We start from the raw sequence: 27,235 nt of genomic DNA on the forward strand, positions 1-27,235 counted from the left end.
TTGGGAGATGCTGAGACAGGGGGACTCAGAGAGATCCTGCAATACACATGCACACACACGTGTATGCCAACAGGGATACCCTGCCACATAAGCACACATGTGCACCTGCATACACACACACACATAGTTTCTCTTTGTCTCTCTCTCTGTCTCTCCAAAGACATATCAGTGGCTTTCAAGAATAGTCACCCCTGGGTGCCCATCCTTATCCCTTCCCTCCCTTTCTGTCTGGCCATAGGCAAACAGTTGACTTGTCGGGTCTTCTCTCTGAGCCTCAGTTTCCACTACCATAAAATGGGGCTGATGGTCTAGTGTTGACCAACGGAGCTTTGTGCAACAGTGGAAATGGTCTATATCTTCATTGTCCAATATGGTGGCCACGAGCCACGCGTAGCTGTTGAGCTTTTGAAATGTGGCTATTGCCACTGAGGAAAGGAAATTTAAATTTCATTTCATTGGAATTGATGTAAATTTAAACAGCCACATGTGGCTAGTGGCTATCTATGGGACATCCCCAGGCTTCTTTTGAAAGGTCAATGAAGTCACATGGGTTAAGAGTTTAGCCTGAGGTTTGACGCAGGATTGGGGATGGTTTTATGATCAGTGGATGGAGAAAGAGGCAGACAAGAGTGAGAGACAAAGAGAAAGAAACAGTGAGAGAGACCCACAGAAGTCCATGAGGCATTTTGCTAGTTTGTCAGATGAACAAAATTAAAGTTCACATAGGGGATGTGACATTTATTGAGCACTACTGCCTACCAGCATCTAAATACATTATTGATTTTTACCGGTAGCTGCTTTACCTGCTGACCTTCACCACCAACACTGTTGTTGTTGTTGTTAGGTGTTGTGGACTTGATTCTGACTCATAGCGATCCCATGTGGCAGAGTAGAACTACCCTCTGGGGTTTTCTAGGCTGTCATCTTTATGGGAGGAGCCCTGGTGGCACAGTGGTTAAGCACTCAGCTGCTAACCAAAAGGTCGGTGGTTTGAACCCACCAGCTGCTCTGAGGGCGAAAGATGTGGGTGGCAGTCTGCTTCTGTAAAGATTTACAGTCTTGGAAACCCTATGGGGCAGTTCTACTCTGTCCTGTAGGGTCGCTATGAGTGGGAATGGTTAGTCTTTATGGGAGCAGATGCCGGGTCCTTCTCCCGAAGAGCTGCTGGGTGTGGGTTTGAACTGCCAACTTTTTGGACAACAGCTGAGCACTTAACTACTGCACCAACAGGGCTTCATACCACCAACACTAGTTCTCATTTATCAAATGCTCATTGCATGCACTCACCAGGTATCATATATACAGTATAGGGCTGAATCTGCACACCACCTTACAAGGTTAGGTACCCATGTGAGTACAGGTTCCAGATCCAGAATACCTAGGTTCAAATCCCACCTCCACCATTTAAGAGTTCTGTGCCCTTTCTGCAAGCTAATTTACCTCTCCGCATCTCCGGAGCTCCTGTCTATAAAATGGGGATGGTAACACCAGTGCTGGTGGCTCTTGAGTCGATCTGACTCATGGCGACCCATGTGTGTCAGAGTAGAGCTGTGCTCCACAGGGTTATCAGTGGCTGATTTTTCAGAAGTAGATCGCCAGGCCTTTCTTCCAAGGCACTTCTGTTGTAGGCAAGGAAAGGAATTTGAATTTTATTTTTGGTGTGTTTATTTGTAGTATTCTGGGGAAAGACACTGATAAGGATTCCAAAAACCAAAACCAAACCAGTTGCCATCGAATTGATTCTGACTCATGGAGACCCCAGGTGTGTCAGAGTAGAACTGTGCTCCATAGTGTTTTCAGTGGCTGATTTTTTAGAAGTAGATTACCAAGGCTTTCTTCCAAGATGCCTCTGGGTGGACTCGAACCTCCATCCTTTTGGTTAGCAGCCCAGTTCATTAACCATTTGCACCACCCTGAGACGTGAATGACAGTAGCACCCATCTTATAGGATTGTTTTGAGGACTAAACAAGTAAAATACTGGGGATGGTATTTGGCACACAGCAAGAGCTAAGACATTAATTATTGTTAAAATTATTATTACTGATGAGGAAACGAAGGCAAATTGTGAGGAGGGGGTCTTCTGCATCACTCTCTCTGGCTTTTTCATTTTTAATGCTTTTGGTCTTGTAAAGGTCCCTGGGTTGTGCAGTTGGTTTACGCTCAACTACTAACCTAAAGGTTGATTCTTTGAACCCATCCTGAGGTGTTGTGAAAGAAAGACCTGGTGATCTGCTTCTGTAAAGATCACAGCCATGAAGCAGTGGAGCAGTTCTACTCTGTAACATATGGTGTCTCTATGAGTTGGAATCAATTCAGCAGCGATGGATTTGGTGTTTTGCTTGTGGTCTTGGATCAGGTGATTAAGAAGTGCTCAGGGTTTGACAAACACGATTTTGTTTAGTCTTCCCAAGATCCGTTTGAGTGATGGTCCATGGCCCCATTTTACAGAGGAGAAACCTGAGTCTGTGAAAAGGGAGGACACAGCTAGGTAGTGGACACAGTCGAAATTTGGACCCTGATCCAATGGAGCTCCAATACTGTCTCCTTTTTAATAAGGACTTTCACCTTGAGAATAGGAGCAACAACTACCAAAGCTTATGTGCTAGGCACCCTGCTGAGGGCTTTTACAAACTGTATGTCATTTAGCCCCACGGGAACCTTTGAGTTGGGGTCAGCTAAAGATCTTTAGAGACCCAGAGCATTGAAAGAGATGAAGGTAACCACCATCATCATCCCCCCACCCAATGTAGTTCAAAAACAGAAAGCACATTAAACTGCAAAATAAGTGAAAGTCTAAGAAAGTTCTGAATTTTCACCCTATCATAAGTCTTTCAATGCATTCTTGAGGGAAAAAAAGGCAAAGATCAAATTATTTAACAACCAGACTAGGCTGGGGGTGGGGAGGTGGGAGGAGGTCTGCTTTGTTGGTATCCTAAATTCATGCTTAATCAAACTCTGGAAATCTAACATTGCTTCAAGATGTGGATTGTTTATTTTCACTTGGCAGAGGACACCGAGGCTTGAAACTGGGAAGGAACTTGCCCCAAACCACACAGCTGGGAAGTGGCTCAGCTTTTATTTACAGCCAGGTCTATGTGGAGGTTGCAGTAAAATCACAAATCATAACCACAGAAACAAAGGCAGCAGTAAGAGTACTGTCCAACTGTGTACCATTAACGTGCCAGGCCCTGCTATTGTTTCAGTTAGGCTTCCTGGGTTCCTGTAGAGGAGCCCTGGTGGTGCAGTGGTTAAAGCGCTTGACTGCTAACTGAAAGGCTGGAGGTTTGAACTAGCAGCTCCGCGTGAGAAAGATGTGGCAGTCTACTCCCATAAAGATTTACAGCCTTGGAAACACTATAGAGCAGTTCTACCCTGTCATGTGGGGTCACTATGAGTCGGAATGAACTCGGTGGCTCAACTGCAAATGGGTTTTTGGGTCTCTGTAACCGAGGTGTCATATTTCCATCCTACACGAGACCCAGAGAAGGCAGATCAGACACCAGGCAAAGGTTGGAACCCAGTGCAGACGCAAACATGGGTTGGCAGTGAATGATGTAGAATTCAGGGTGGACCTCGAGTCCTCAGAGAACTGCTTTCCAGAACCATGGAAGGTGGGGACTATAGAATGATGAAAGCCCCACCTCCTTTAGGGTCTACTCAAATGCTCTTTGTCCATGAGACTTTCACTGACTACACTTTAAAATTTCAATCTCCCACCCCTCGAGGTCCCAAGGAACCCTGGTGGCATAATATTTAAGCACTCAGCTGCCAACTGAAATGCTGACTGTTGGAACTCACCTAGCTAGCGGCTCTGCAAAGGAAAAGACCTGGCGATCTGCTCCGTAAAGATTACAGCCTAGGGAACCCTATGGGGCAGTTCTACTCTGTCACATGGGGTCGCCAGGTTCAAACCACCAAGTGACTCTGCGGGAGGAAGATCTGGTGATCTGCGCCAGTAAAGATTCAACCCAAAACCAAACGCATTGTCTTCCAGTAGATTCCTACTCATAGCGACCCTATAGGTAGAACTGACTCAGAGGGTTTCCAAGGCTGTAATCTTTAGGGAAACAGACTGCCACATCTTTCTCCCACGGACCTGCTGGTGGGTTCCAGCCGCCAGCTTTTGGGTTAGGAGCCCAGCGCTTAACTACTTCGCCACCAGGGCTCTTCATCCTAAAGGCTGCAACCTAGGAAATCCCATGGGACAGTTGTACTCCGTCGTATGGGGTCGCCATGATTCAAAATTGACTCAAGGGCACCTAACAGCAACAACACCTTGGAGTCCCAGTCCCTCTTCTCTACTTCATTTATCTCCTGAGCACAGTCATACTATTTTTTTATTTATTTACCTTGCTTATTTCCCATCTCCTTTCCTGGAACGTGAGCTCCACGTGGACAGGGGTTTTTATTTGTTTTGTCCACCTCTGGTTCTTGCGCCAAGAACAGTGCCTGGCACACAGGAGGGGCTCAATAAATCCTTGTAGAGTGAGTGGGTGAAAGGGTGCAACAGGAAGACTAAGAGATCAAGGCAGAAGGACACAGAGAAGCAGTGCTCCTGTCCAAAGGACCTAAGACCCTTTCCTCCCAATGGCGCGACTGACAGCCTCTTGTTCGCCCCCAGGACCCCCGGAACAAGCACAAGTTCCGCCTGCACAGCTACAGCAGCCCCACCTTCTGCGACCACTGTGGCTCCCTCCTTTACGGGCTGGTGCACCAGGGCATGAAATGCTCGTGTGAGTGTCAAGCCTGCTGCCCACGCAAGAACTGGGCGTTTCCAGGCCCCATCCAGCAAATGTTGGGGGTGGAGTCTGGGATTGGGGCCGGGGCCTGCAGCGCAACTCCCCAGCATTGTTCCTTACAGGCTGTGAGATGAACGTGCACCGTCGCTGTGTGCGAAGCGTACCCTCCCTGTGTGGAGTGGACCACACCGAGCGCCGTGGGCGCCTGCAGCTGGAAATCCGGGCCCCAACTTCCGATGAAATTCACGTCACGGGTGAGGCCCCGCCCTCTCGTCTGGCCCCGCCTCTTGCCCCAGGTGTGGGGCGGAGCCAACTGAATTCACCTATGGCCTGTCCCACACCAGGTCCCTGGGTAGAAATCGCTTTGCACTAGACTACAAACATGAAGGTTGGTGTTTCAAATCCACCCAGTGGTGCTGCAAAGGAAAGACCTGGCGATCTGCTTCCGTAAATATTACAGCCAAGAAAACCCTATGGAGCAGTTCTAATCTGTAATATATAGGGGTCGCCCTGAGTCAGAATTGACTTCATGGCAATGGTGTTTTTGTTGTCTTGTTGTTTGCCTCAAATTTAAAGGGGAGGCCACGCCCCTTAGGATGTCACACCCACGCTCCTAGCCCCACCTCCCCAGGTTGAGCACCAAGCCAGCGAGGCCCCTTCCAGCACAAAGCCACACTACCAGCCTTTGCTTCTTTCTTCTGTCAGATCCTTTTAGTGGGCTATTCTGGGTATCAGGATTCTTGCCTGGGTGAATTGGGAGGGCCTGGTTCTAGGGAGGCTCAGGCTTCCTACTGGTAGTACGGGCAGGATCCAGACTCTTGGGTCCTAACGTGGGTTTGATTTCTGTATGCCCTTTCTTCTGAGTACTGGAGAGGTAAGAGATAAGGACTTGGACTCCCGGGTCCTTGGTTGGGGAGAAGGCAGGGGATCAAGAATCCTAGATCCTGAGGAAGAAGACACGGTTTTTGTTTGCTGTTTAGAGAGATGGCTAACCCACTCTTTCCTCCCTCGTTTCTCTCCTCAGTGGGCGAGGCCCGTAACCTCATTCCAATGGACCCTAATGGTCTATCGGATCCTTATGTGAAACTGAAGCTCATCCCAGACCCCCGGAACCTGACAAAACAGAAGACCCGGACAGTGAAAGCCACACTAAACCCCGTGTGGAATGAGACCTTCGTGTTGTGAGCCTCTGGTGCAGGGGAGGCTGTGACGGCTGACAGAAAACAATCTGAGGGGTCTTGGTGGCCCACAAGCCCCAAGACAGCAGCTGGTGGGAGACGTCAGGCTAGAGGGAATAAAAAAGGGGGGGGAGGGGGAGGGGGCAAAGGAGGAGGGGGAAGGGGTTAGAGTGATTGAGGGAAAGAGATACAGAAGCCAAGAGAAATAGGTATGCATTTGCATATTTAACATTCTTCAAAGCCCACCAGCCTGGGGACATGGTTCTGAAAACGACTTGTTCCCTGCCCTCCAAGCCTTTCCAAGCTTGGAGCAGGGTAGTAATAATAGTAATCTAGTGAAACCTGTGAGAGCTGGAATTTGACGATGGGACTTCCCCATTTTTTCTGGGTCTCCACCTTTTTCCACCTTTGACAGTGCAGCCTTACCACTTTTCTATTGTTCATCTTAATGGAAAATATTTTAGTTTTCCTTTCTGACAGGTATCTGTTTTATACAGTTTCTGGCTTTCACAGGTTTTACTGTAGTAATAGCTGACTTCAGGGGAAGCCAGAGACAGAGATCCAGGGTGGGACTGAGACCAGAGACTCAAAGAGAGACAGACAGACAGACAGACAGACAGACAGACTCAGAGGGGATGGGAACAGAGAAGATCTAGAGAGAGACCTGGTTAAGGATAGGCAGAAAAGAACCCAGAGGGGGAGTCTAAGAGACAAAGAAAGGGAAAAACAGATCGAGAGGAAGAGGTAAAAGGGACAGAGATCTCCAAGTGGGAGATGAGGGAGGAGAAAGATGAGGGAGGGGCCGAGAAGAGGCCTAAAAAAGCAGACACCTGAATGGGGGGCATGAATGCAAAGAAAGATGAAGACCTGGGGGCGGGAGGCAGAGACTTTGAAAGAGAACTAGAGAAACAGAGAGCCAGAGAAAGACATAGAGGCAGAGAGACATAAGCAGAAAGATAGGGATGAGACAGTGAGAGACTCAGAATGAGAAAAAAAAAAAGATCAAATGAAGTGATGCAAGGAGAGATGCAAACAGTGAAAAAAATCCACAGCGGCAAAGAAATTGGGGGTGGGGCTGGAGGAAGAGGCCTAGAGAGGGGGAGAGAGAACAAGAGAGAGACAGAAAAGGCTGAAGGAGAAAGACAGAGAGAGATTGAGAGTTCTCTGGAGTGAGACAGATCAGAGAGAGCAAGAGGAGCCCCCTCGAATGAAACCCATTGCCATCAAGTTGATTCCGACTTCTGCCAACCCTGTACAACAGAGTAGAACTGCCTCATAGAATTTCCTAGCTGTAATCTTTACAGAAAGAGGAGCCCTGGTGGTGCAGTTGTTAAAAGTGTTGGGCTGCTGACCAGAAGGAGGGTGGTTAGAACCCAACCAGCCTTCTCCATGGGAGAAAGATGTGGCAGTCTGCCACATCTGTTTGCCACATCGGTTAGCAGCCAAGTGCTTAACCACTACACCACCAGGACTCCTTAGCAAGAGGAATAGGCCATAAAAACAAAAAAAAACAAAGAGATTCAGAGCGGAACCACAGATAGACACATAGATACCCAGAGAGGTGTACAGTGGAGGGAGAGGGACAGAGAGAGAGACAGACTCAGAGAGAAAAGAGACTCGGAGAAAGACAGCCCAGAGGAGGTAACGAGAAATGGATGTGGGGGTGGATGTGCAGAAAGAGAGAGACAGATGGACAGATAGTCAAATGCAACTACCAAGGGAAAAAGGAGAGAGAGACCCAAGGACAAGAAAGAGAGAGTCTTAAAAGAAGAGTCACAAACACAGAGACACAGAGTAGAAGGGAGGGAGTTGCGGGGGTGGGGGGGAAGGGGTTTTGGTGAGGTGGGGGTGGGTGGATGGGTGTTGGTGAGTGGATGGGTGGGGACGGTGGATGGGTGGGGGTGGGGGGTGCGGAGGTGGGCAGATGGCAGAGAGGGAAAGAGACAGAGAGAGAAAGGGGGCAACTGACACAAATACAGGGACCCAGAGGGAGAGACTCAGAATAGGTGAGACCAGGAGACAAGAATGGAGAGGGGACCGGAAATGAGGGAGAGAAGGAGAGAACTGTCTAGGTTTCCTTAAGACCCCCATAAAGGGAAAGAGACCCCCTTCAGAAGGAATCGAGGAGGGAAGGCCCTTTACAGAGCAGGCAAAGGACGCCCAAGGACCCCAGCTCGCCGGGTGGGTCCTACCCTCAACACCAGGATGTGTAAGTGGGGGAAGCCATGACTACCGTCCCTCACTGCGCCCCCCCACTTCCCGCAGCAACCTGAAGCCCGGCGACGTGGAGCGTCGGCTTAGCGTAGAGGTGTGGGACTGGGACCGCACTTCCCGCAACGACTTCATGGGGGCCATGTCCTTTGGGGTGTCGGAGCTTCTCAAGGCGCCAGTGGACGGCTGGTGAGGGCCGGGCCGGGGCCGGGGGCGGGCCTCAGCCTCTCCACCTTCGTCTGTGCCCTTTCTCTTCTCTCTGCCACTTTCTTTCCCTCTACTCGCCTACAGTAATTCCCTTCTTCCCGTCCTCCCTTCCTCCTCCTCCGCCTCCCCGTTCTCCTTCTTCCTTCTTCTCTCTTTCCCCTTACCTCACTCTTCCTCTCTCCATCTGTGTCTTCCCATCCCTTCGTCCTCCTCTTCTCCACCTCCTCCTCCTCTTCCTCTTCTTCTCTCTCCCCTTATCTCACTCTTGCTCTCTCTCCATCTCTGTGTCTGTCTTTCTGTGTCTCTTTACTCCCTTCGGATGTCTCTGCCCCTCCCGTGGGTGCCCCCCCTCCCCGCCCTGCTCTGGTCTGACTGCGTGTTAGGTACAAGTTACTGAACCAGGAGGAGGGCGAATATTATAATGTACCGGTGGCCGACGCTGACAACTGCAGCCTCCTCCAGAAGTTTGAGGTACCCAAACCCCAGCTTCCCCTGGGGCACCCAGCGCAGCCTCCCAAAGCTCAGAGCTGGTCCCTCCCACCACCCAAGGGTACCAACAAGTCCTGGGACTGCAATTCCCAGGAGACCCTGGGGCTCCTTCCTCTGTTCTTCTAGGGGGCTCTAATCCCAGGGCCTGATGGGAATTATAGTTCCTGTCCATCCCCATGGCTGGGAGGTAGTGTGGGCCTCTACCCCCTGCTCTCTTGGAGTCCTGACTCTAGGTTTCTTCTTTCCTAGGCCTGTAACTATCCCCTGGAACTATATGAGGTGAGTAAAGGTGAAATACTGAATGGAGGCAGTTTCAATCTTATGGTCTCTTTCCATTTCTCCCCCCTCTGCTTTCTGTCTGCAGTTCCATGCACATTGGTTGACTCGTGTACTTTGTGCCAGGTTTTGTTTCTTGCTCAGCAATCCTAGGGATTCAGAGGTGAATCTGGCCTTCTTACTGCCCTCTAGAAGCTTCCCAAGGGGACAAATACTTAAAATACAGGTTGATGAGCTAAATTCAAAGCAGCTCAGGGCACACATGGGTCATCATGAGTCAGATTGGACTGGACAGCGACTGGTTTTGGTTTTGGCCCAGGGCACTGGAGGAGTATGGAGGGGGCACTAACCCAGCTAGGGGGAAGGTGGTCAGGAGGGACTTCCCAGAGTGGGAGATGACACCTGAATTGATCCTCGGGTCTATGTATCTATCACGGTGGCTTTTCTCTTGTCCATTTATTCACTCACTCATTAAAGGAATTTGACTCGATGGCAGTGGGTGCATTAAACACCTATTTCCTGAGGTGTTGGGTAAGCCAAGCCCTGCCGTGGGTGATGCCTTGAGTAGATTCAGGCAGTTCCATGGGGGAGAAAGGGGGGGGCTCCTCTTCTTATGGAGGAGAGAGATTAATATATTCACACCAGGAAGAAATGTGTGTGATAATGGTGACAGCCTTGGGAACCAGGGAGTCCCAGCACAGCCCTTGAAAGTCAGAGGAATCTTCCAGAAAGGTGAATCCTGAAGGAAATTCAGGATTTTCCAATAAAGAGAAAACCAAAAAGGCCATTGCCATGGAATCAATCCCAACTGATTGCAACCATAGAGGACAGAGTGGAACTGCCCCATAAGATTTCCAAGGTTATAATCTTTATAGAAGCAGACTGCCACACATCTTACTCCCAAGGAGTGGCTGGTGGGTTCAAACCGCTGATCTTTTGGTTAGCAGCCGAGCACTTAACCCCTGCACCACCAAAGCTCCTAGGTAAAGAGGAGACAAGAATTCCAGCAGAAGGAAGAATGCTGTCTTCCGTATTTATTCTTTCAAAAAAAAAAGAAAAAAAAAAAAAACCTTGTTGAGCATCTCCATGTGCCAGACACGGTTCCTCGTCACTGCAGTGAATACCAGAAAAAAAAAAAACCAAACCCATTGCCATAGGGTTTCCAAGGAGCATCTGGTGGATTTGAACGGCCAACCTTTTGGTTAGCAGATGTAGTTCTTAACCACTATGCCACCAGGGTTTCCAACATTTCAACTGGAGAGTCAAAAATGTTCCGAAAATGAATGAAGTCACTCGTGAAGCTTACCCTTCAGCCAAAGATTGGACAGGCCCATAAAACAGAACGAGACTAAAGGTGCACACCAGCCCAGGAGCAAGGACTAGAAGGCAGGAGGAGACAGGAAAGCTGGTAATAGAAAGCCAAGGTCAAAAAGGGAGAATGTTGACACGGGTTGGTAACCAATGTCACAAAACAATATGTGTACTAACTGTTTAATGAGAAGATAGTTTGTTCTGTAAACCTTCATCTAAAGTACAATAAAAAAAAAATGTTTGGAAGATGAGAACTTCCAAAATTCTTATACCTCATCTTATTGGCATTGCCATAGAAAAAAGAGCCTGAAGAGAACTGGTAAACAGTTTGTGGTCAGGAAGAATTTCATACAGCATTGTCTTGAAGAACAATTAAAGTAATGACTGATTTACCCTAAAACATAGCTCCCACTCTGACCTTTGGAGCCTGTTTCCGAAACTGACTTAACTCTTCAAAAGAGCACAATGCCCAAGGCAAAATGGCCTTACTAGTTATCCAGACCATTATTTGACTCAAATGTGACTTTTTAGAAACCAGTTTCTTTAAGACTCAAGGTTCAAAAAGACACCTACGGGCAAATGGCCCAGATGGTCGCCCCAACTCCATATAAACCCCAGAAATCTGGATTCCAGGAAAATTAAAATGATTTCTCTGCAATAAGTCAGCAACAAGTCTGATCCCAGGTGGTCAGTCTCCAGACTGGCCCTCTGCACTGTTCCATAAATGTTCATTGAGCCCCAAGTATGCATTAGACATTGTTACTGTGTCTCAGAGAACAAAGCAGACACAGGCCCCAGCTCATGGACTTTAATCAAATAATCACACAAGTAGATGTCGCTTACAACCAATTAAGTGCTGTGACCACCAACCCATCTGTCAGTTTGTGGTGGCTTGCATGTTGCTGTGATGCTGGAAGCTATGCCTTTAGTATTTCAAGTATCAGCAGGGTCCCGCATAGTGGACAGGTTTCAGCAGAGCTTCCAGACTATGATAGACTAGGAAGAAAGGCCTAGTGATCTATTTCCAAAATCTAGCCAATCTAACCTATGGATAACAATAGAATATTGCTAATATAGCACTGAAAGATGATCACTCTAGGTTGGATGGCCTGCAAAATACACAGTGGCTGTAATAATGGACTTACACATATCACCAATTGTGAAGATGGTACAAGATCAGGGAACATTCTACTGTACACAGGGTCACCATGAGCTGGAGCCAACTTGAGGGCTGCGAACTAATAGGTCGGAGGTTCAGACCCGCCAGCTGCTCTTTGGGAGAAAGATATAGCAGTTTTCTTCCATAATGATTACAGCCTTGGAAATCTTATGGGGCAGTTCTACTCTAGGGCAGCTCCATAGCATTGGGTAACAACAAGCACTACAACAAGCAGGAGCTGTCCGTGGTGGCAAGGAACAATGAAAGAAGCTGCTGACCTGGTTAAAGGAAGTTGGAAAATGCCTCTCCAAAGAGATGCTTGAGCCCAAGATCTAAAAGATGAGTGGGACGTAACTAGGAGGAATGGGGCGGGAAAAGCATTCCAGGAAAGAGAAACAGTATGTGCAAAGGCCTTGAGGTGTACAGTGTATATGAGGCCAGGTGGCTGGACCACAGAGGGGCAAGGAAGAGAGTGGCCCGAAGGGTCTCGCAAGCCACTTGGAATGAAATCTCAGTACAGTGAGAAGCTGTTACAAGCATGAGGGAGACATGACCTGATTTATTTATCTCTTTATTTATTTATTTTTCTTTGATTATAGAACAATAAAATGTTTTCCTTTTTATATACAGTGTAACTTGTGAGAGCTGGAACTGGACAGGACTGCCTTGTTTTTCCAGGTCTTGCAATTTTTCTGCCTTTGACTGAGTGCAGTCTTACCACTTTTCTATCTCTCCTTTTAATGGAAAATATTTAAATTTTCTTGCTCTGACAGATTTCTCTGCCTTACACAGGTTCCGACACTTCACAGGTTTTACTGTATTGCATATATGAGGTACAGATGTGAAAGAATTACATAGTGCTGTATGAAGGAACTGGATTCCACCATGATAATAGCATAAAAACAAAATCCTAGTCTTGACGGAACAGGGTTGAATTGATCAGATCAGTTTTTTCCCTACTCTAAACCCGTTGCTGTGGAGTTGATTCCAAGCCATAGTGACCCTATAGGACAGAGTACAACTGCCCCATAGGATTTCCAAGGCTGTAAACTCTCAGAAGTGGACAGACTGCCACATCTTTTTCTCGAGGAGCAGCTAAGGGTTTGAATCACCAACCTTTTGGTTAGCCTCTGACCACTTTAGCCACTGCACCACAAAGGCTCCTTCTTTCCACTCTACAGTTCATAAATCATAAAAAGCAAAATAGAAAAAAGCACGTTTTCCATCTAAACCAAAAAAAAAAAAAAGAGGCCAATTGCTGCCAAGTTGATTATAACTCACGGTGACTCCATGTGTGTCAGAGGAGAACTGTGTTCTATGGGGTTTTCAGTGGCTGACTCTTCAGAAGTAGCTCTCGAGGCCTTTCTTCTGTAGACCTGGTTTATTTTTTTAAACTGGACTCTCCGCCTGTTGTGTGGAGAATGCATTAAGAAGGGTGATAGTAGATGGAGAGGGACAAGTGTGGACACTATTACAGCAACTGGGTCCCTGGACCCCCTGTGGGCCACAGGGTGGACAAGGCACTGTAGCTCAGAGAAAAGTGTGGTCCCCAGACCAGCAGCATGAGCACCATCTGGAAACTTGTTAGAAATGCAAATTCTCAGGTTCCCCCCTGCCAGATTTACAAATCATAAAACCTGGGAATGCGGCTCAGCAATCTTTGCTTTACCGAGCCTTCCAAGGCATTCTGGCTTGGATGTTAAGAGCATGGAAACTTTAGAGCTGAGCTGCTTGGGTTTGATTTCTGGATCTCTGTGTGATGTTGGGCAAGTTACTTAATGTCTCCGTACCAGTTTGCTCTTCTGTAAAATGGGGGTTTTCCAGAGGATTAATAGCATATAGTGGGGACACTAGTGGTTCAGTGTTAGAATTCTCACCATCCAAGCAGGAGACCTGGGTTCGATCCCCGGCCAGTGCGCACCTCATCTACAGTCACCACTTGCCTGTCGGTGGAAGCTTGCATGTTGCTATGATGCTGAACGGGTTTCAGCTTCCAGCCTAAGACAGACTAGTAAGAAAGGCCTGGTGATCTACTTCAGAAAATCAGCCAGTGAAAACTCTATGAATCACAACAGTCAGATCTGCAACCCGTCATGGGGATGGTGCACAACCAGGCAGCGTTTCATTCTGTTGTGCATGCAGTCGCCATGAGTCAGGGGCCAACTGGATGGCAGCTAATAACAACAACAATAGCATATCGTAGGCTAAAAACCCAAAACCAAACCTGTTGCTGTTGAGTTGAATCCAACTCCTGTCAACCCTATGAGACAGAGTAGAACTACCCCACAGAGTTTCCAAGGAGCGGCTGGTGGATTCGAACTGCCAGCCTTTTGAATAGCAGCTGAGCTCTTAACCACTGCACCACCAGGGGTCCTTGTAAGCTAAGTGTTGTTTAAATAATAAGTAAACCCTCCAGGTTATGGGGAGCCAGAGAAAGTTCTTAAGCCGGGAAGGGGAAGTACAACTTTTCTTTCTCCCATGTCTACCACATCCTTCCATTCTTGAATGGTGTTGGTCTCAGGGACATCTCCTTATCCCCATCTGGAGTCTGACTCCCTCCTGATCTCTCTCCCCTTTCCCACAGCGGGTGCGGATGGGCCCGTCTTCCTCCCCCATCCCCTCTCCATCCCCCAGTCCCACTGACTCCAAACGCTGCTTCTTCGGAGTGAGCCCAGGACGCCTGCACATCTCAGACTTCAGCTTCCTCATGGTTCTAGGAAAAGGCAGCTTCGGGAAGGTTGGATTCCACGGGGCTCCGGGAAAAGGGGAGGATGTCTGGGGGGTGGGGTGGGTGGGCAGATTTCTGTTCCTTAAGGAGTAAGTATAGGGGGGAGGGGAAGACTAGGCTTCGGAGTCCCCAAATTGTGGTAGATTGGGTCCCTCTGCGGAGGAGAAACATTTGGGGATACTTTTCCCTGAGAAGGTGGGCACCCAAATCAGGAACCTGGTGCTCTGAGTCTCAGATTGGCTCCCTGAGAGAGAGAAAGGACCTGAGGTGCTGTTCTTCCAGGCCCTTGAAGAGGGGTGGGGATCGGGAACCTGCACTACTGGGTTCCCAAGGCAAACTGGACCTTCAGGCCTTCCTTCCCTAGGTGATGCTGGCTGAGCGCAGGGGCTCAGATGAGCTCTACGCTATCAAGATCCTGAAGAAGGACGTGATTGTCCAGGATGACGACGTGGACTGCACCCTGGTGGAAAAGCGCGTGCTGGCGCTAGGGGGCCGAGGCCCAGGCGGCCGGCCCCACTTTCTCACCCAGTTGCACTCCACCTTCCAGACCCCGGTACGAAATCAGGGGGCAGGCTGGCCCCAGGGCCCTGCTGCATCCCCCTTGGATGGATTAGCCATCTGCTTTGGGATTCTGAGTTTAAGGGAAGGCAAAAACTTTGCACACCTCAATGGGAGTGGTTAGATGGATGGGATTTTTTAGGTGGGCGTGACCAGAAGGGCAGGGTCCTGGATGGCCTTGCCCAGAAGAATGGAGTCATGGGTGGGCCTGGCCAGATTGGATGGGACTCCCGAGTAGGCAGGCGTAGCTAGACTGATGGGATCACGCTGGGTGTGGTCTGGTCAGACTGATGTGATTGTGAGTTGGTGTGGCCAGAAGGATGGGGCTCTGAGTGGGCGTGGCAGAGGGTTGGGTCCTGAGTTTGGGTGGCCAGATCGATGGGGCCCTGAGTGGGCGTGGCCAGAATGTGTAGTTCCAGGCTGAGCAGGGTAGATTGCCTGGATCTCCAGTGAGTATAGCCAGCGCCCTGTATTTCTCAAAAATCCTGTGAAGGAGAATGTCTTCTGAGTGGGTGTCCTCAGAATTGAGGCTTGAGTGGTGGGTGGGGTCATTACTTTTCGATTCCGATGGGAAAGGCATGTGAGAAATGAGAGTTTCCTAAAGATTGTGAAATGAGGCAAGAACCCAGAACCTTCTGGGGTTTTAGAGGGCGTGGCTCTACATCCAGGAGTTCTGAAGGAGCGTGACCACCTCCTGGGTTTTTCCCCCCTTCATTGCAGTTGGGGCATGAACAACTTTGGTCCCTAAGTGTTGTCATCGTTAGGTGCCTTTCAGTCCATTCTGACTCACGGTGACCGCATATGTGCAGAGTACAGCTGCCCCATAGAGTTTTCTAGGCTGTACTCTATGCGGAAGGAGCCTCTGTTGGAGCAGTGGTTAAGCGCTCCGATGCAAACTGGAAGGTCGGTGGTGCCAGTCCTCCAGCCAGCACAGGGAGAGAGATGTGGCAGTCTGCTCCTGTAAAGATTACAGCCCGGAAACCCTTGGGGTGGTTCTGATCTGTCCTCTAGGGTCGCTTTGAGTCAGAATGGACTCAGTGGCAAAGGGTTTGGTTTTCTTTTTAATCTTTACGCAAGCAGATCACCAGGCCTTTCTCTTGAGGAGCTGCTGGGTGGGTTTGAACTGCCAACTTTTTGGTAACAGTTGAGTGCTTAACCACTGTGCCACCAGGGCCTCTTTTGGTCCCTAATATGTGGTCAGAATTACATGTGTGTGAGCGGGTGTGGAGAGAGATTTTAGTGTCCCCGGTTTCAAGTGGATGGTGGATCTCAATCTTCAGTTCTGAGAGAGTGGGACCAAAACACCTGATAGTTGGGAGTGACTGGTGATTGGGTGAGTGGGAGTTCTGAGCTGGCGGGGTTAGAACCTTTGGGACTTCCCACTGGACATCGCCAGTTGCTCTGGAGTTCTGACTGGGTGGATTCAGAGCCTTCCACATTTAACCTAAGTGGGCGGGAAAGAATGTTTCCCCCCCACTGGTGGGTGTGTTTGTGCCTCTAAGCCCTGCCCCCCCTTATCCCCAGGATCGCCTGTATTTCGTGATGGAGTATGTCACTGGGGGCGACTTGATGTACCACATTCAGCAACTGGGCAAATTTAAGGAGCCCCATGCAGCGTGAGTCTCAGCCAGGAAGGGAGTGAGGGGAACTGGAAGCAAGTGGGATCTAGCCACTGACTTCTGGCTCCCCACTCCCTCCTCCAGGTTCTACGCAGCAGAAATTGCCATTGGCCTCTTCTTCCTTCACAATCAGGGCATCATCTACCGGTGAGCAGCCCTAGGCCTTTCAATGGAGAGAAATCAGGCCCCTCAGAGAGGAAACAGGAGCCCCTGGGTGGTGCAAACAGTTAACATGCTTGGCTGCTAACTGAAAGTTTGGCAGTTCGAGTTTACCCAGAGGCACCTCTGAGGAAAAGCTTGGCAATCTACTTCTGAAAAATCAGCCATTGAAAACCCTGTGGTCCATGGCTTCCTCTATGCTGAGACTAGAAGAACTAGATGGTGCCCGTTTACCACTACCAATCATTCTGATCAGGGCCACGATAGATGGACCCTGATAGACTGGGAGAAAAATGCAGAACAGAACTCAAATTCTTAAAAAATCCAGACTTACTGAACAAGTTGAAACTAGAGGACTCCCTGAGACTATTGCCCTGAGATACTCTTTAAACCTTGAACCAAAACTATCCCCTGAGATCACCTTTTAGGGAAATAACAGTTTGGCACACAAAATAAAAGATATTACCCAGGAGTACAGTACTCCATTAAAAAACTGTCTATATGAGACCCTTCCCACACCTCCAGGGACCTGAAACTGGACAACGTAATGCTAGATGCAGAAGGACACATCAAAATTACTGACTTCGGCATGTGCAAGGAGAACGTCTTCCCTGGGACCACCACGCGCACCTTCTGCGGGACCCCGGACTACATAGCCCCCGAGGTAACCCAAACTCCACTGCGCTGGGTGCTGTCCAAGTTCGCTGAGCTAGTGTGGCTGGTTATCTAGTATTCCAAATGGGTGGGTCCTGATGCTGGGGTCTTCCAACAAGTCTTGGACATTCTAACCAGGTGAGGACTCATTCCAACATCCCACCATAGAAGCCTGAGTGCTGAGCATACTAAGTAGGTGGAGCTGGGATTCTAAATAGCCAAAGTAGGTGGAACCTGTGGGCGAAAATTCTGAAAGAGTGGGACCAGCTCGTGGAAATTCTAACTGAACAGGGCCTGTTTCTGGACTATTCTAAGGAGGTGGAGACTATTTTCAGTGTACTCTGAGTGGGTGGGGCCTCACCACACACACACACACACACACATACACACGCACTCCAGAAAAAAAAGTGTATGGAGGTTGTCCCCTGAGTAGTCTAAGTGCGTGGGACTTGTCCTCGAGTATTCTAATTGGAATGAAAGCTGGTCCTATAAGTATATTAGATGGTTTCTTTGATCCAAGTGGGGTAGTCTTTTGTGTTGAACATTCTAAGAAGGGGGGGTCAGATCCTTAAGATGTCCGGAAGGGCAGATGCTGCGTCATGAGTATTTTGGGTGGATAAAGTGTTGCTTTGACTTTGCTTAGGGAGTGGAACTGATATTCTGAATGTACATGTAACTGGATAGAGTCCATGTCCTGAGTTTTCTGAATTGAAGTAGGAGGTGGTGGTTGTGGTGCTGTCCAGTAAGTTTTCCAAATGATCAATGCTGGTACCCAAGTAGGAGTCCCTAGATGGCAGAAATCATTAAGCATTCAATCACCAGCTGAAAGATTGGCAGTTTGAAGCCACCCAGAAGTGCCTCAGAAGATAGGATCCTGCACCTCCAGCCTCTAACACAATTCCAGAACCCAGAGTCTAAATTTCTGGTCATTTATTCCCTGGACCGAGGAGCCCCAATATTAACAAACCTCCGGGTCTCTAACTCCTGCCTCCCTGGGGGAACTTGGAGTCCTCCCTTAGAACCAGTAACCCTAGGTTCAAACCTGTTCCCTGGACAATTCCAGAGCAGCATGGGCAGGATAGAAGAATTTATGCAGCCCAGTAAGCACCAAAGAAGTCCCTGAGTGGTACAAATGGTTGAGCACTCAGCTGTTAACCAAAAGGTTGGCAGTTCAAACCCACCCAGAGGCACCTCAGAAGACAGGCCCAGTGATCTTCTGAAAGGTCACAGCCTTGAAAACCTATGGAGCAGTTCTGCTCTGCACACATGGTGTCACCATGAGTTGGAATCAACTTGAAGGCAACTAACAACAAGTATCCAAGTAATCAATGCCAGTGGTTATAAAACCTGACAAAATCAGAAACTTTTGAAAAAATACACATATTCCTGACCCTGGCATATTGAAGCTGGAATTCTCCAGGGCTGGAAACATCTAATATTAAAAAGCTCCCCAAGTGAATCTGGTATGCACCCAGGTTTAAGAATAATTGGTCTTTGAAATTTGGCCCTATACATCTGATGTTCCAAGGAGAGGCTTCTGTTACTCAAATATTCTAGGCGGGTGCAACTTTTGACTTGGCCCTTGGGTAGTTTTTATGCTTCAGACAAAAGGAGTATTCAAAACAGATAAGGCAAGGTCCCTTGTGGCACACATGGTTTGCACTTGACTGGTATCCAGAAGGTTGGTGGTCCCAACACACCCAGCAGCATGTGGAAACAGGAAGCATCTGGTGACCTGCTTCTGTAATAATTACAACCAAGAGACCATGTGGAGCAGTTCTACTCTGTAACACATGGGGTCTCCTAAGTCACTAAACCAACAACAAAATAGGTAAGCCGTGTTCCCCAACTTTTCCAAGGGGTGCAGCTCTGGCCAAAATATTCAGAATGGGAGCAGCATTTGCTGAGAACACTTAAAATGGACAAGATTCCCAGTAGGCGAGGTCAGAAGGGTTTCTAGGCTTCCTGAAAAACAAAACAAAAATCCTGATTTCCACTTTCCCTGCCAGATCATTGCCTACCAGCCCTATGGGAAGTCCGTGGATTGGTGGTCCTTTGGGGTTCTACTGTATGAGATGTTGGCGGGACAGGTAAGAGAAGCTGGGGAGAAGGTGGCTTGGGCTGAGATCAGCCTTCTGAAGGTGGGGTCAGGAGTATGTGCAGGATTTTGATGAAGAGGTGTGACCTGGGAATAAATTCAGACCACAGGGTGGTGGTGTTAAGCTATGATTTCAGTTTGCAAAGCCTGGAACTAGAGAAATGGGGAAATGGTACGTGGAGTGACTGGTCTTTATCCCAGGAGGAGCAGGTTAGAACTATACAGGTCTGTAGGTGGCAGAACAGCGCTGTCCATGGTCCTGAAGCATTATTTTACCATTGGCCGCAGTTCTTAAGAAGCCCTGGTGGGTGCTTCAGCGGTTAAGCGCTTGGCTGCTAACCAAAAGGTCGACGGTTTGAACCCACCAGCCACTCTGAAATAAAGATGAAGCAGTCTGCTTTCTGTAAAGATTTCAGCCTTGGAAAACCTATGGAGAAGTTCTACTGTGTCCTATAGGGTCTCTATTTGCCGCATTCGACTCAACGGCAAGACCCTCAATGAGATGGATTGATACAATGGCTGCCACGATGGGCTCAAACATAGGAATGATTGTGAGGATGGCACAGGATTGAGAAGTGTTTTGTTCTGGTGTACATAAGGTCGCTATGAGTTGGAACCAGCTCAGCGGCGCTTAGCAACAACAGTCTTTTTTGTGTATGTGTGTGCCATGGACCCCTTCTCCAGATAATATTTTTAAATGCAAACACAAAGAAATAATTAAAAAAAAACAAGTAAAAAGCAAAGAAAAAAAAACTGCAAAACAAAACAGAAACCATAGGATTACGAAAGAAACCAACCATATTGAAATATACTGATAAAAAACTTTCACATTTAATCTAATTTAACCAACTAAATACATTTAATTTAAATGGATACAGTATTGTCTGAACATTGAGTATTGGTATACGGACATATATGTGCTTTTTTTAATTAATGCATTAAATAGTAGGATCCACTGGAGGATCTAACAGTAATTTTCAAATAAGCATGACTGATATTTTGACATAACTGCCAGTCTCAGCCACCGCGTGTCTGTCAGTTTGTCATACTGTGGTGGCTCTCCTGTTGCTGTGATACTGGAAGCCTTCCCACTAGTATTTCAAATACCAGCAGGGTCACCCTTGGTGGAAAGGTTTCAGGGGAGCTTTTTTTTCTATACTAAGATGGACTAGGAAGAAGGACCTGATAATCTACTTTTGAAAAAATTGTCTAGTGAAAACCTTATGAATAGCAGCAGAACATTGTCTGATATAGTGTCAGAAGATGAGCCCCTCAGGTCAGAAGGCACTCAAAATACAACTGGGGAAGAGCTGCCTCCTTAAAGTAGAGTCAACTTTAATGACATGGGTGGAGTAAAGCTTTGGGGCCTTCATTTACTGATGTGGCGTGACTCAAAAATGAGCAGAAACAGCTGCAAACATCCGTTAATAATGGGGACATGAAATGTATGAAGTATGAATCTAGGAAAATTGGAAGTCATCAAAAATGAAATGGAACATACAAAGATCAATATCCTAGGCATTAGTGAACTGAAATGGACAGGCATTGGCCATTTTGAATCAGACAGTCATATAGTCTACTATGCCAGGAGTGACAAATTGAAGAGGGATGGTGTTGCATTCATCATCAAAAAGAACATTTCAAGATCTATCCTGAAGTACGACACTGTCAGGGATAGGATAATATCCATACGCCTACAAGGAAGACCAGTTAATAACAACTATTATTCAAATTTATCTACCAACCACTAATGCCAAACATGAGGAAACTGAAGATTTTTACCAACTCCTGCGGTCAGAAATTGATCAAACATGCAATCAAGATGCATTGATAAGTACTGTGTTTGGAATGTGGAAGTTGAAGGATTGGTAGCTTGAAAATATGGCCTAGGTGATAGAAATGACGCTAGAGATCATATGATAGAATTTTGCAAGACCAATGACTTATTCATTGCAAATACCTTTTTTCAACAACATATACGGTGACTATACAAGTGGACCTCACCGGATGCAAAACACAGAAATCAAATCAACTACATCTGTAGAAAGAGATGATGGAAAAGCTCACTATCATCTGTCAGAACAAGGCCAGGGGCTGACTTTGGAACAAACCATCAATTGCTTGTATGCAAATTCAATTTGAAGCTGAAGAAAATTAAAACAAGTCGATGAAAACCAAAATATGAACTTGAGAATCTCACACCTGCATCTGGACATCATCTCAAGAATACATTTGATGCATTGAACACTATTGACTGAAGACTAGACAAGTTGTGGGAAGACATCAAGGGCATCATACATGAAGAATGCAAAAGGTCATTAAAGAGACAGGAAAGAAAAAAACAAAAATAGATGTCAGAAGAGACTCTGAAACTTGCTCTTGAATATCAAGTAGCTAAAGTGAATGAAAGAAATGAAGTAATAAAGAGCTGAACAGAAGCTTTCAAAGGGCAGCAGGAGAAGACAAAGTAAAATATTATAATGAAATGTGCAAAGACCTGGAGTTAGAAAACCAAAAGGGAAGAACAGGCTCAGCATTTCTCAAGATGAAGGAACTGAAGGAAAAAAAAAAAAACAAGCCTCAAGTTGCAATTTTGAAGATTCTATAGGCAAAATATTGAATGATGCAGGAAGCATCAAAAGCAGTTGGAAGGAATACACGGAGTCTCTATACCAAAAAGAATTGGTTGGCGTTCAACCATTTTAGGAGGTAGCGTATGATCAAGAACGGATGGTACTGAAAGAAGAAGTCCAAGCTGCACTGGAGGCATTGGTGAAAAACAAGGCTGCAGGAATTGACGGAATGCCAATTGAGATGTTTCAACAAACTGATGCAGTGTTGGAGGTGCTCACTTGTCTATGTCAGGAAATTTGGAAGACAGCTACCTGGCCAACTGACTGCAAGGGATCCATATTTGCACCCATTCCGAAGAAAGGTGATTCAACAGAATGTGGAAATTATCAAACAATATCATTAATATCACACACAAGTAAAATTTTGCTGAAGATTACTCAAAAGTAGTTGCAGCATTAATATCACACACAAGTAAAATTTTGCTGAAGATTACTCAAAATAGTTGCAGCAGTACATCGACAAGGAACTACCAGAAGCACAAGTTGGATTCAGAAGAGGACATGGAACAAAGGATATCATTGCTGATATCAGACGGATCTTGACTGAGAGCAGAGAATACCAGAAAGTTGTTTACCTGTGTTTTATTGACTATGCGAAGGCATTCAACTATGTGGATCATAACAAATTATGGATAACACCAGGAAGAATGGGAATTCCAGAACACATAATTGTACTCATGTGGAATCTGTGCATAGACCAAGAACTCAAAAAGAGCAAGGGCATACTGGATGGTTTAAAATCAAGAAAGGTGTGCATCAGGGTTGTATTCTTTCACCATACTGATTCAGTCTGTATGCTGAGAAAATAATTGGAGAATCTGGACTATATAAAGAAGAACGGGGCATCAAGATTGGAGGATGACTCATTAATAACCTGCAATATGCAGATGACACAGCTTTGTTTGCTGAAAGTGAAGAGGACATGAAGCACTTACTGATGAAGATCAAAGACTACAGCCTTCAGTATGGAGTATATCTCAACATAAAGAAAACAAAAATCTTATCTAAGATACTCCACTGATCTCAACCTGTCTGGAGCAAGGCAGAATGAAGAAAACCAAAGACACAAGGGAAGGATTAGTCCAAAGGACTAATGGGCCACAACTACCATGGCCACCACCAGACTGAGTCCAGCACAACTAGATGGTGCCTGGCTACCACCACTGACTGCTCTGACAGGGATCACCACAATAGAGGGTCCCGGGCAGAGCTGGAAAAAAATGTAGAACAAAATTTTAACTCACAAAAAAAGACCAGACTTACTGGCTTGACAGAAAAAAAAAACTGGAGAAATCCTGAGAGTATGGCCCCAGACACCCTTTTAGCTCATTAATGAAGTCACTCCTGAGGTTCACCCTTCAGCCAAAGATTAGACAGGCCAATAAAACAAAACAAGACTAAAGGGGCACACCAGCCCAGGGGCAAGGACTAGAAAGCAGGAGCGAACAGGATAGCTGGTAATAGGGAACCCAAGGTCGAGAAGGGAGAGTGTTGACATGTCATGGGGTTGGTAACCAATGTCCCAAAACAATATGCATATGATTGCTTAATAAAAAGCTAGTTTGTTTTGTAAACCTTCATCTAAAGTATTTAAAAAAAAAAATCCTCACAACTGGACCAATAAACAACATCATGATAAATGGAGAGAAGATTGAAGTTGTGAAAGAAACAGCAGTCGAGAAATCAGACGGTGTATTGCATTGGGCAAATCTGCTGCAAAAGACTTCTTTCAAGTGTTAAAAAGCAAAGATGTCACTTTGAGGACTAAGGTGTGCCTGACCTAAGCCATGATATTCTCAATCATCTCATATGCATGCAAAAGCTTGGCAGTGAATAATGCAGACCAAAGAATTGATGCCTTTGAATTATGTTGTTGGAGAAGAATATTGAATATAGCATGGACTGCCAGAAGTATGAACAAGCCTGTCTTGGAAGAAATACAGCCAGAGTGCTCCTTTGAACCTAGGTTGGCAAGACTTCATCTCATGTACATTGCACATATTATCAGAAGAGACCATTTCCTGGAGAAGGACATCATACTTGGTAAAGTAGAGGATCAGCAAAAAACAGGAAGACCTTCAACGAGATAGATTGACACAGTGGCTGCAACAATGGGCTCAAGCATAACAATTGTGAGGACAGCACAGGACTGGGCAGTATTTGGTTCCGTTGTACACAGGGTTGAGATGAGTCGGAGCAGACTGGAGGGCACCTAACAACAACCACTGTCACTCTGGTGTGATAAGAGAACATCTATGGTTTCTACTGGTGACATAGTGACAGATACTGCAGCTGTGGTTTGTTGCTTACGCTCATTAGCGAAGAAATGCTATATTTCAGTTAGAGGTTAAAAAAATAAAGATGCAGCCTTTTCCTCATCCAAGTTCATGGGCCACCCTTCGATTGTATATACAGGCTCACAAACTTCACATTAACAACCCTTCCTCGGTAATGCTTTTCCTAACCCCACAAGACCGGGGCCTTGATCCAACCTGGAGAATTTTTTGTTTTGTTTTGTTTTTGTTTTTCTTGGGTTTTCCTTTCTCTCTTCTATTTCAATGCCATATCACCTAATTAACACCTTGCTGATTTACATAGCAGATCAAGAGAAACAGGACAGCAAGGAGGTACAGAGCTGAGGCATCTGAGATAGGAAAAAAAGAGCGTGGGAGAAGAGAAGATAAAGCTTTGGTAGTTTGGTCAGGTTTTCCCACTAGGATGTTGGGGGGTGGTAGTTAGTGTTCGCGGTGGGCGATGGGAGTATTGAAGGTGTGGGAGTGGTAGTGTTTCAAGTCTCTGACTCTTCACCCCTCCTCCCTACTTCCTTAGCCCCCTTTTGACGGGGAGGATGAAGAGGAGCTGTTTCAGGCCATCATGGAACAAACTGTCACCTACCCCAAGTCGCTCTCCCGGGAAGCTGTGGCAATCTGCAAGGGGGTGAGAGCCCTTAACCCCAAACTTCTCCAGACTCACAACCCATGCCCTGCTGCTACCACCCAGGGCTGCCCTTAGCCCACACAGCATCTTTGCACACATTAGAAAAAGGCTTCCCTTCCTCAAGTCACTTCACTTCCATCTGCTGGAAAAGTTTATATAACACAAAGATTTTGCTAGAACGGTAATTCATGGCATTGCCGCCACTTCGATTCCAAGGGTGACCTGTATCCTATCCTTTCCTGTAGCCTCCCACCTCAGTTCACTGAGGAAGTACTGAAAGCCAGAGCCTGTCTCACCAGAATCTGGTGGGTCAGGTGAACTTAACTCCTGCCACTTTTCACCGAGACTCTGAACCTCAGTCTCCTATTCTGGGGTTATGGAGTTAATGCAGGAGAAAGTTCCTGGGCTGCAGCAGGTTTCAACAAATGTTAGCGCACTTCTGCTTTTAGCTGTTGGGTTCTGACTGTCTCTCTCTGGGTTTCTGCCTCATACCTCTGCCTCAGTTTACATATGATGGGGGCTTTCTGTGTCTCTGCTTTTCCTGGGAAGCAACTCAACCTCATCTAATGACAACAACAACTTTTTCTCTGTGTCACCTTTTGGGTCTCTATCCATCCCTTTGCATCTCTGTTCCGTCTCTGGGTCTTCGTCCACCTCTCCTTGGATTTCTGTTACCTCTTCCCCCCACTCACACATACTGGATCTCTGTCTCCTTCTTTCTGGATCTCTCTCATCCTCTGTTTCTGGGTCTCTGTCTTCCCCCTTCTCCATGTCTCTGCCCTCATACTGGGCCTCTGTCCGTCTCTCTGGGTATTTTGTCTATTGGGCCTCTATCCTTCTCTGTCTCTGGGTATCTGCCACCACCCTGAGTTTCTGCACCTCTCTCTGGGCATGTGTCCCTCCCTCCCACCCTGAGTCTCTGTCCTCCCCTCTCTTTGGCTCTCTATTCTCCCATTTCTCTGGGTCTCTCTCTTAACGCTGGGTATTTGGCTCTCTAACCGTTTCTTTCTCTGGGTCTCTGCCTCTTCTTTTTTCCTTTCTTCCTTCTTTTCCTTTTTCTCCTTCATCTTCTCCTCCTTCTCATTCCTCTTCCTCCTTCACCCCCTTCTTGCCCCTTCTTCTCCTCTTTTTACCATCTCTTTCCCTTCCCTTCCCTTCCCCCTCCTTCTTTTTTCTTTCTCTCTCTCCCCATCCCTTTCTGGGATTCTTCCCTTGCCCTCCTCCTCTCTCTCTGGGCTTCTCTGCTCCTCCTACCCCCATGCCCTGCTTTCTCTCTCTCCATCTGTCCCTGGGTCTCTGGGTCTGGATTTCATCTATTCTCATTTAACCTCCCTCCTCTCTCTTTCTATCTCCCTTTCTTCTTTCCCTTCCTCTTCCATCTCTGTCCCTACTTGTTATCCTCTCTCTGCATCTGTCTGTATCTTTTGGTTTCTCTGTCCTCCTCTTCATTCTCCTGGTCTCCCTGTCTGGGACTCTGTCTGTCCGTCTGTCTCTCTCTGTGTTTCCCACAGTTCCTGACCAAGCACCCGGGGAAGCGCCTGGGCTCTGGGCCAGATGGGGAGCCCACCATCCGTGCTCATGGATTTTTCCGCTGGATCGACTGGGAACGGCTGGAGCGGTTGGAGATTGCACCTCCGTTCAGACCCCGCCCGGTCAGTCACCCTCTAGGAACAAAACCTTGGTCCTTAGGGGGTGGTACACCCACAAGAGCCAATACCTACCTATGTGTGGAGGTGGGATGGGGGCTGCCTCTTCGGGAACCCCCTAAAGGGTGTACAGAGAGCACAAAGGGTGTGCACAGATTCTGAAAGAGACAGGAAAGGGGTGGTTGTTGTTGAGTTGATTCTAACTCGTTGTGACCCCATGTATGCAGAGTAGAACTGTGCTCCTTAAGGTTTTCAAGGCTGTGACGTTTCAGAAGCAGATCTCCAGGCCTGTCTTCTGAGGGGCCTCTGGGTGGGTTCGATCACCAGCCCTTCTGATAGCAATTGAGTGCTCGACCGTTTGCGCCACCCAGGGACTCCCTACAGGGAAACGTAGACAAGACCCAAGGAGTAGGAAGAACCTCATATCTCCCCATTTTTCACAGTGCGGCCGCAGTGGTGAGAACTTCGACAAATTCTTCACACGGGCAGCGCCAGCGCTGACCCCTCCAGACCGCCTGGTCCTGGCCAGCATCGACCAGGCCGACTTTCAGGGCTTCACCTATGTGAACCCTGATTTCGTGCACCCAGATGCCCGCAGCCCCACCAGCCCAGTGCCCGTGCAAGTCATGTAA

At 47.3% G+C, this 27,235-nt stretch overlaps 1 protein-coding gene across 1 annotated transcript in view; it reads left to right on the forward strand.

Annotated features, from left to right (window-relative positions):
- The window catches only part of PRKCG (protein kinase C gamma), a 29,899-nt gene extending 2,664 nt beyond the window's left edge, over window positions 1–27,235 (forward strand). Inside the window, exons 4-18 of the mRNA XM_064294223.1 lie at window positions 4,623–4,734; window positions 4,863–4,994; window positions 5,765–5,921; window positions 8,184–8,318; window positions 8,720–8,807; window positions 9,075–9,104; window positions 14,156–14,308; window positions 14,664–14,852; window positions 16,382–16,473; window positions 16,561–16,623; window positions 17,161–17,299; window positions 19,299–19,379; window positions 24,850–24,957; window positions 26,469–26,609; window positions 27,047–27,235. Coding sequence (XP_064150293.1) covers window positions 4,623–4,734; window positions 4,863–4,994; window positions 5,765–5,921; window positions 8,184–8,318; window positions 8,720–8,807; window positions 9,075–9,104; window positions 14,156–14,308; window positions 14,664–14,852; window positions 16,382–16,473; window positions 16,561–16,623; window positions 17,161–17,299; window positions 19,299–19,379; window positions 24,850–24,957; window positions 26,469–26,609; window positions 27,047–27,235 — 1,809 coding nt within the window. The remainder of the gene's footprint in view (window positions 1–4,622; window positions 4,735–4,862; window positions 4,995–5,764; window positions 5,922–8,183; window positions 8,319–8,719; window positions 8,808–9,074; window positions 9,105–14,155; window positions 14,309–14,663; window positions 14,853–16,381; window positions 16,474–16,560; window positions 16,624–17,160; window positions 17,300–19,298; window positions 19,380–24,849; window positions 24,958–26,468; window positions 26,610–27,046) is intronic.

Source organism: Loxodonta africana, chromosome 11 (genome assembly GCF_030014295.1).
Source record: "Loxodonta africana isolate mLoxAfr1 chromosome 11, mLoxAfr1.hap2, whole genome shotgun sequence".
Lineage (NCBI taxonomy): Eukaryota > Metazoa > Chordata > Mammalia > Proboscidea > Elephantidae > Loxodonta > Loxodonta africana.